At 36.7% G+C, this 10,303-nt stretch overlaps 1 protein-coding gene across 1 annotated transcript in view; it reads left to right on the top strand.

The window, feature by feature from the left end:
* The first annotated feature begins 5,103 nt into the window (after positions 1 to 5,103).
* STEAP2 (STEAP family member 2, metalloreductase) overlaps positions 5,104 to 10,303 on the top strand; it is a 44,739-nt gene continuing 39,539 nt past the window's right edge. The window contains exons 1-2 of the mRNA XM_012652182.1: positions 5,104 to 5,595; positions 8,392 to 8,919. Coding sequence (XP_012507636.1) covers positions 5,104 to 5,595; positions 8,392 to 8,919 — 1,020 coding nt within the window. The remainder of the gene's footprint in view (positions 5,596 to 8,391; positions 8,920 to 10,303) is intronic.

The following is a 10,303-nucleotide window of genomic DNA, read 5'->3' as shown; positions in this document are numbered from 1 at the left end:
TGTCAAGTTCCCAGGTGATGCTGATGCTGGTTGTTCAGGACCTCACCGGGATAACCTCCATGTTAGAAATCATATTCTTATTTGCAAGCAGAATTGCAGCTTGCTTTTGCAGTTTTCTAAAGGACTTAAAAACTTCTTCCAAAAAATAAAAAACCTAAAAGCAAAGCAAAAATCCCTACTTTTTCCTCCAAAGAATCTCTTTATTGTCATAAATATAAACAAATAGTTGAGTTTTATTTGTTTATTTAAATACCAAGAGAATTTGGGGATTATCTTAGTGCAACCTAAAGGTTGTGATAATAAAAATCCTCATCTAGTTATAGAAAATTCAATTGGGATATATGATATTTCATCTCCAGAATGTGCCCCTACCCCATGAGTATTAAGCAGATGTCTCCAGGTGCAGGATGCTGGCTCCAAGGTGCCTTCCTCCCGTATCCTGAAAAGTTTCCTCTGCAGCAGGCTGAAGGAGCTCTTTCACGGAGAGAGCTTCCTAATATCTATGAAAGCAGTAGTCCCCAGACTTGTACATTTTACATACCAGTAAAATAAAAATAAGAGAAAGGATCTATATAGGATTGCCAACTCAAACAACTGTTATCACTATCATTTTATGAAAAAAGGACATTTTGACCCCCAAAATTAGGAAAGACATACTCTCAGAGTAAAGGACAATTCTTTAAGTTAAATAACTTTATGAAAAACTCCCTACTCTGTCCATATATTTTTTAATTGCTATTTGGGAACTGTGGCCTAAGCACTTCTAAGGCAAGGTCAAAGAAAACCAAATATAATTTGGGGGCCTTCTAATTTTAAGCTAGAATGAACTTGTACACTGCCAACAAACTGATTTGAGGAAATTCTGTGTGAATTAGGGATTATTTTGTAAATATAATTTTATTACTTCTGTAATCATTAAAGAATGGCTGGATATAAAGGAACAAGCACCATGTGATATTTTCTTCTCTATGTTTCTAGACTATACTCTGATCCTTTAGTCTAGTTTTTCTTTTTTTTTTTTTTTTTTGACGGAGTCTCACTCTGTTGCCCAGGCTAGAGTGCCATGGCGCCAGTCTAGCTCACAGCAACCTCAGACTCCTGGGCTCAAGCAATCCTACTGCCTCAGCCTCTCGAGTAGCTGGGATTACAGGCATGCGCCACCATGCCCGGCTAATTTTTTTCTATATATTTTTAGTTGTCCAATTAATTTCTTTCTAATTTTAGTCGGGACGGAGTCTCGCTCTTGCTCAGGCTGGTCTCGAACTCCTGAGCTCAAACAATCCGCCCGCCTCGGCCTCCCAGAGTGCTAGGATTACAGGCGTGAGCCACCGCGCCCGGCCTAATCTAGTTTTTAATTGTATGCTGATGTGAGGTTTTTTCGTATTCTGTATTGTAAGTACATCCTCTCTCTTCCTAATTAGAGGAAGAGACAGAGGCAAAATTCCTTGAGTGTAAGCCCCATGCCTTCTCTTGCCCTTTGTCATAAGAGATAAAGCACAGTGGGCGATGTAAATTCATGTTAGGCCACAGAAGGGCAGATCTGTCTTTAGGTTATACTTGCATCATTCCTTGCCAATGGAAATGTACAATATAAGGTTTTTAGTATTCTTTTTTGTAAATAGCTGAACCTCCTTCAGATGTTGACATTATTCATTTTTTTATAACTCTATTTTTCATGGATATCACAAGTGTTAACTTCAGCTCAGCTGTTAACCAAATGATCTAAAATAATAGATTAAAAAATTATAAGTTGATAAGATTTTGCTCCAGTGTCTCCACACCAGGTAGTTACTCATAGCTTGTGAGAGATGGGTTGCTCTTAGGTGTGGGTGTGGGTGAGTCCAACGGGATAAGGACACAATTCTTGACCCTTTCTTCTTTCCTCCCCTCTATAAGCAGTACATACCCTTGTGGTGTCTACAGAGCCTCCAGAAAACAATATGGGTTGCTATCCAGGATTGTTCAAGAATTACACAGCAACCAATTATGTTTAGTTTTATAGTATTAACAAATTTAGATCTTTGTTGGTTTTGGTCCAAAAATGGGAATTATTTCAACCATATTTTATCATTTTATGGTTAGAATTCCTAAGCATTACAGTTTTGGATTTATCTAAAATTATCCTAAATTGAGATTCATATTTTAGCTATTTAAAGTTAGTATTGTTTTTAGAAAGCATAGTTATAGATGACATTTGGAGATGCTAAACAGTTTTGAGTTAAGATTCCCCATATAATGTTTGTATTGCAGTTTCAGAATGAGCATAGGTTGGAAGACTTGTATTTGAATTCTGGTTGTGTCATTACAAACTGCTGTGTCAGGCAAATCACTAAAGTTCACTGAGCCTGTTTCCTCATCTTTAAGATGGGCATAATATATACTCCATAGCCATTTGAGAATTAAACAAGATAATATTACATATGAAAGCATTCTATGAACTATGAAATGACACACAAGCGTATGGTATTACATGCCTTCAGCAATAAGCAAGTAATCCATCTCTGAAATCTCTCTCTCTCTCTCTCTCTCTCTCTCTCTCTTTCATGGATGCTTTTACATTCCTTAGAAATGCAATGAAGAGTCTCATTTATTAGGCCAGCTTCTATTCATAGCCACAGCCACACTAGTAAAGGGTTCAGTTAGAACTTGCCATCATAAATACTATGTGAATAAATCCCAAACATGTTAGACCAGAATCACCCATTTATATGTATAAAATGCACGATATAATGAAGGGTCCATAGGTGATTATTAGGTCCCGTTCACATTATGATTTACAGAAGGGGTTTGAACTGGCTTTGTAAAATCAGCAGAAAATTGATATTGTTTTGGTTTTGGTTCAAAAAGATCTTAATTGTCATCATGGTTAGATTTAAAGATTTTGCAATTCTTATATATACTTTGGGAGATGCTACAGTATATACTCAGAAGAACTCAGGATTATAATACAGAAACTTGGGTTTCTGTGTGTGAATCTAGTAACCTTTTCCACCCTTAGACAATGCATATGATTAGGGGTAGGTAGGTTGGTCACTTCACTCTTAATTTTTTAATGAAATGAGCATTGATTTCATTACTTCTGGTTCCTTTGACTGCTCCTGATTCCAAACATAGCCAACCACATCTCCAAGAGGATGCTGACAGTTCTGTACTAGCCTAGTGCCTCTGACCCCTACCTACCCTCCCGGGTGCATGAGACCATTCCAGGGTAAGCAGGTAGTTACCACCGCTTCTATCTTGAAAGATGTGAAATGAAACATGTAATAGATTTTAAAATAATAAATTTTCTCCTTTCCCAGGATCTAATTTAGACATTAAGATTACTAGGTAATACTGAGGAGCAATGAAATGACCAAAGAAAAAGGAGTAATATACCAATATGAGCACAACCATAATTCTTCCACCTTGACCCTCATAACCCCTCCCCCCCAAAAAGCCCCTTTCTTAAATTCCTTACATGCACCCAAATGGCATATACCTTAGTTGGACTGCCTGAGTTCTAATCCTGGCTCCCCCACCTTCTGTCTTATGACTTTGGACAAATTAACTATCTTCTGCATGTCTATTTCCTCATGTATAAAATAAGCATGACGACATTAGCACCCATCTCATAGGGTGGTTGTGGGGATTCAATCAGTTAATATGTGTAAAGCACAAGATAGCTGAAACATAATATGTGCTATTTAAGTATTAGGTAATATTACTATTATTATTGTCCTTCTAACGCTTAATTGACTAATGTATTTGGAGTCATTGAATGTATCCCACTTCCAGGGTAAAAAGTTTAATTTTTCTGGCTCCAATAACTTCAAATTTCATTTAGTAAAAACCTTCCCAGAATGTTTTTTGAAACATTCCACGTGTGCCGGGAAAATCCATTAAATCCTCTGAAGTGATTCACATCTGCTACTATTAGCATAAAAGAAATTATGCAATTAAGATAGAATGCAAGAGTATTTTTCATTCAGACACAACAGTGACATTAATTCATGGCAATCTTATTTGTATTGTTGAGCAAGTTATTACAAACATGAACATTTCAGACATTAGTCTCTTAAATAAAAAACAACTTCACAAATTTTTCCAGGAAGGGTAACTGCGTCACAGCCTATGCAGCCAATGAATGAAAAGGGAGGAAAAGGATTTCATGAGTATTATGTAATTTAAGACCATAAACACATTACTAACCCATTTTCCATAAAGAAGCTATCTTTCTGAATAAGTTATAAGATGTAGGGTGAATGATAAAAGTCTATGGTATCTCACTAATCCTTTGTTATTTTTTGATGCCTCTTTTTCTTAAAATATTAAGTGTCATGCAGGGTTCATTTTTTATTAGCTGATTTATCTTACTTTCATTTAATGATAAAGTCACTAGTTACTAAGGTGTCTTGAACAGTTTACAGACTCCACCCCAAATGACTCATCTAGACAGTTTTGTTTTAAATGACTTTTTTTTTTAATGGTTTTTCTGTCTTCTGTTGATTTATGAGCTATCACTTTGTATCGCAGTCCTCTCTGCCTCCAGTGGCATTTCTGATTGGCTGCCTCTGACCTGGTGAGAAGCTGGGTAATCAAACTTATTAAAAGTGTGTTTTTAAAAAAAGTTATAGGTGAAAACTTCAGTGTCTTTCCTTTTGTGCTCTAGTGCCCAGCAACTCAAAGAGGGGTCTGTAGATCAGCAACACGGGCATTACAGTTGTTAGAAATGCAGAATCTTGGGCCTCCCTCTAGACCTACTTAATCAGAATCTATATATTAACAAGATTCCCAGGTGACTTGTGTGCACATTAAAATTTGAGAAACCCCACTTTAGCTCATCACCTTTGTGACAGTTAATTTTCCTATTGAGAGATGCTTTTTCAAAAGGTGAAAGATTTATACAATCTGAAGAGAAACCAGAGTAGAGACACTTTCTTAGCTTACAAATTGCATCTTGCTGTGTTCTATGTTATATAGTGTGCCAAGATATTTAACCTTTAGAAATGCAGGATATTATTATAATATCTAGAAGTGTTTTAATGTTTGATAATAGGTACTTGATGAATATTTTATTTTCTCTCCCCTAGGATATTCCTGGTGATCTTGGAACGAGTCCATATCATGGAATCGATCTCTATGATGGGAAGCCCTAAGAGCCTTTGTGAAACTTTTTTGCCCAATGGCATAAATGGTATCAAAGATGCAAGGAAGGTCACTGTAGGTGTAATTGGAAGTGGGGATTTTGCAAAATCCTTAACCATTCGACTTATTAGATGTGGCTATCATGTAGTCATAGGAAGTAGAAATCCTAAATTTGCTTCTGAATTTTTTCCTCATGTGGTAGATGTCACCCACCATGAAGATGCTCTAACAAAAACGAATATAATATTTGTTGCTATACATAGAGAACATTACACCTCCCTGTGGGACCTGAGACATCTGCTAGTGGGTAAAATCCTGATCGATGTGAGCAATAACATGAGGGTAAACCAATACCCAGAATCCAATGCTGAATATTTGGCTTCATTATTCCCGGATTCCTTGGTTGTCAAAGGATTTAATGTTATCTCAGCTTGGGCACTTCAGTTAGGACCTAAGGATGCCAGCCGGCAGGTATGTATTTTAAAATTTTATTCTTATTTATCTGGTATTTTGTAGTTAAACAGCTAAGCAAATATCAGATATTTAAAAACCAAATTCTGAAATTTTCCAGCGATCATCATTTTGAAAACTGTGTATGAGCACCTGAAGATTAATGTTGTGACCTTGTGAGGGTACACTTCTATTCCCAAAATGATGTGGAAAGCTGGGGAAATAACCTGGACTTTTCTGTCAAAACCAGTTAATTAAAGAAAAGGCTAAGTTGGCTAATGAATAATGTGACATATTGCATTGAGTCTCTCCTGGCTTCCTCACAATAGGAAACAATGACAAATGAGTCATTTATTTTCCCTCTTTCCCTTTCTTCCTTCTTCCCTTCTTTCCTTCCTTGCAGCTGTTTGGTAACGCAGTCTTCCATCTCTGAATAAAACATTGTTTAATATGATCCTCAGAAGAATGCTTTAGAAGGACCTTTTGACTTGACATAGATTAAATATTCATAGACTTTAAAACCATACAGTTTGTTTTAAGTGTAGATTTTAATCTCTGTGCGGAAAGTAGTGGCAGACATGATTTCTTAGGTTCTCCTTTGGCATATGAGTTTATGGGTAATATTTTATCTAGTTAAATTGGAGAAGAAAGCAGAGGGGAGCTTTGTCAATGCTTCTGTGGAATGAGAGTTTTTATTAGTAAACACATAAACTAGTACACCTTAAAAATCTTTTAGAAGTGTGCTTCTGCATTATACTTAAGCATGAAGATCAAATACTTCAGTTATTTTCATTGATAAAGAGAGTTGATTAGGACGAGTGCAGTTGCTCATGCCTGTAATCCCAGCACTTTGGGAGGCTGAGGCAGGAGGATCACTTGAGGCCAGAAGTTCAAGATCAGCTGGGCAACTTGGCAAGAACCTGTCCCTAAAGATAAAAACAAAAAATTAGCCAGTTGTGGTGGCATGTGCCTTTAGTCCCAGCTACTTGGGAGGCTGAGGCAGGAGGATCACTTGAGCCCAGGAGTGAAGCTACAGTGAACTGTGATTGCACCTCTGCACTCCAGCCTTGGTGACAGAGCAAGACCCTGTCTCTAAAAAAAAAAAAAAAAGACAGTTGATTAGATTCCTTAGAAAATAAATTTAAGTATTATATCATTGTATGCTGCATATCAGAGTCATGATAACGATTCACTTTCAAGTCTTTAATTTAAAGACTAGTAAAAGAATATATACTTTCCTACAGGATACTTCTGAATTCTTTTTTGCATATCCACCAAAGCTTAGCAATGGATATAGACCAAAGCAAACTAGAGCCAGGACCTATGAGACAAACCTGAATTTAATCCTTTACCCACATTTGTGACAATTTTAATTTTTTAACAGAAAAAAATTTTAGAACAGTGATTAAATTCAAAATGAGATACAGAAATAGTTTCATTTGTATTTCAGAGTGCTTGTGCCCTTATTTTGAATGTTTGAGCTATACTTTTAGGTTTGTTAGAAAATTTTATAACTTAATAGAAATTTTTTCCAAAGGAATACAAAACAAGTTTACTCCACCATTGTCACAACTGTAATAAATAATTTAGAATTCTTTTCCTTATTTTTTTGGTATAAAAGGACCCCTATTTTATAAGTTCATGAATGTTTGCATAATAGTATAGGATTTGTCATTCGTCTGGCTAATCTTATCTAAGATTGATAATCTAAAGAGCTCTATATTGTCACCATTATGTAAATAGGTTTAGCATGCAAATATTTCAGTGTGGTCTATTTCAGAGCCCTTATACAAACACCTTCAGGGATATATTTAGGAACTTGTTTTCCCCAAACATTGTGTGGAGACTTTATAGCAATATTTTTCTAGCCCTTGTTAGTAACAATAGCTCACTCCAGCAATAAATTTGGTGCTCAATAAATACTTGTTGAATTTTCAACTATATGGTTTTGGTAGTTTCCAAGACCACCTTAACCCACACCCATCACATCATTAGATTTCCTAGAAAAGTAATATCTTAGTCTTAGAAAATGACAGTTGCTTTTCTATTTAAATTAACTTATAAGCCTTATAATGTCATTTTTTTACTTGCCAGATATATCATCATTTAAAAATGAAAGGATTTCATACATTGACCAATGAAATAATATACCTGAGATTATCCATGGGTTTTCAGAGATACTTAGTGTATTAGTTTCTGAGCCTAAAGATTTTTATGAATAGTACAGCATCATGACATACTTTAGAGGTTTTGAATTGCAAATGCCACCATCCTCGCTCTTGCTGAATAACTGTAAACAGCAGTGCTTGCAATCACACTACTGGGCAGAATCACTACAGTCCTAGAACTAAGTATTGTCCATGAAGGCAGGGAGAGCCAGTCCCATCCTGCCCCCTGTGGAAGTTAGAGAGCTGAAAGGAGGCAGGGGCATGGCCAGCAGCTCAAACTCCACTTGGACCCGTGGAGCGGAGACTTACCTGTTTGCTGCTACTGAACCACGTGGCCACCTTTCTTTCCACCTGCCTCCCTTTCCCTGAGGACTCCACTCCGAGAATCCCAGGTTGAAGCTAGATTTTCCTGTATTTTACTTTCATGTTATCACAGGTGACAAGGACTTTTTTGTTTTTATGACACTATTTTAAAATCTATTAATAATAGGTTAATAAATTAATAAATGCTTTATCTCCTTAACTCTAGTCATTTGCATCACTCAAGGCCATCACAAGCGATGCTCCATAGATTAAATGGAGCATGCGATTGTTACACAATTTTTATAAACAACAGTAGTAATGATGAGTCTTTTTCTTTTCTCCACAGGTTTATATATGCAGCAACAATATTCAAGCTCGACAACAGGTTATTGAACTTGCCCGTCAGTTGAATTTCATTCCCATTGACTTGGGATCCTTATCATCAGCCAGGGATATTGAAAATTTACCCCTACGATTATTTACTCTCTGGAGAGGGCCAGTAGTAGTAGCCATAAGCTTGGCCACGTTTTTCTTCCTTTATTCCTTTGTCAGGGATGTGATACATCCCTATGCAAGAAACCAGCAGAGTGACTTTTACAAGATTCCTATTGAAATTGTGAACAAAACCTTGCCTATAGTTGCTATTACTTTGCTGTCCCTGGTGTACCTAGCAGGTCTCCTGGCAGCTGCTTATCAGCTTTATTACGGCACCAAGTATAGGAGATTTCCACCTTGGTTGGAGACCTGGTTACAGTGTAGAAAACAGCTCGGATTACTAAGTTTTTTCTTCGCTGTGGTCCATGTTGCCTACAGCCTCTGCTTACCAATGAGGAGGTCAGAGAGATACTTGTTTCTCAACATGGCTTATCAGCAGGTACTGAACGCGGGCTTCTTATTTATCTGACTCTAGTAGAATATTTTATTGGTATACATTGTAAAACATAAAATTTTACATACCTCATAATGGAAATTTACTTTTGGTATTTTAGGGAAGGGGAAGTATTATTCTATAAACAATGTTTTTGCATAAGAATTGTGTGGATGATTCAAAATTATTTAGGGTAAAAACTGCTATCATCCCCTTCTTTGCAGAATAAAAGCAGGGAAGTGGAGGGTTGGAGTTTTTCTCCCCCCTTTTTTAATGTTAGAATTGCAATGATTGCTTTCAGCATTGAAGAATTAATTATTTTAATGTTTTATAATTGGACATGCTCCAAAAGATGATGAGGCAACTTTCAGTAAATATATACAGTAGGTCAGAGCATGGTGGCTCATGCCTGTAATCCCAGCACTTTGGGAGGCTGAGGTGGGAGGATCAGTTGAGGGTAGGAGTTTGAGATCAGCCTGAGCAACATAGTGAGATCCTCTCTCTACAAAAAAATTTTTTATAAAAATTAGCCAGGTGTGGTGGTGTGCACCTGCAGTCCTAGCTACTCAAGAGGCTGAGGCAGGAGGATCACTTGAGCCCAGGAGTTTGAGTTTGATTGCACCACTGCACTCTAGCCTAGGTGACAAAGTGAGACTCTGACTCTTAAAAAAAAAAAAAAATATATATATATATATATACACACACACACACACATAATAAAATTAGAGCCAGTGAAAATATGAAACAAAACAGGAAGTCAAGATCAGGAAAAAAAGTAGAATACACCTCTGCTGGCTGAGAATGTCTACATTGCTGCTTCTTTGGCTTTGAGATTTCTGATACAATGAGAAAGGAGACACTGTTACAAGGCTCTTGCTATCAAAAAGCAAAAAAGATTCTATATCCTCAGGTGAAGCTTTTCTACTACTTAGCACTTCACAAAAAATCTCAGAAAGAGTTTCATGCAAGGGGGTTGATGATGAGATAGACTATGATTTTCCTCGATAATTTCCATTCTGCAAACGTAATATAAGGGGTTTCACTGAAGCTGTTTGGTGTAGCATTTCTCAATGAAAGCCAAGGACATTGCACCAAAACAAATGTGTAAAAGCATTTGCATTTTATAAGGAGCCAAGGCATTGTGGTCCAAGTATGTAGCATCTAGTACTTAAGCTTGTTTCAACAATAAAACCGCAAATAATTTTTAAGAAATTAATAGTTTGATGTCCTTTAAGCCATTTGCTTTCTAAAAATACTACTCCTCCTAACTGGACAGAAAGGCTTTTGTAGTTGGCCAAACCAGCTCCCCCACCTCCTTACAATCATTTGCTCAGATCTCACCTTTCAAGTGAGGCCTATGTTGGACACCATTTTTTTTTTTTTTTTTTTT

The sequence above is a fragment of the Propithecus coquereli genome, unplaced genomic scaffold (genome assembly GCF_000956105.1).
Source record: "Propithecus coquereli isolate 6110/MARCELLA unplaced genomic scaffold, Pcoq_1.0 Scaffold382, whole genome shotgun sequence".
NCBI lineage: Eukaryota > Metazoa > Chordata > Mammalia > Primates > Indriidae > Propithecus > Propithecus coquereli.
Note: the sequence above shows the minus strand (reverse complement) of the source record. Positions and strands in the feature narration are given on the sequence as shown.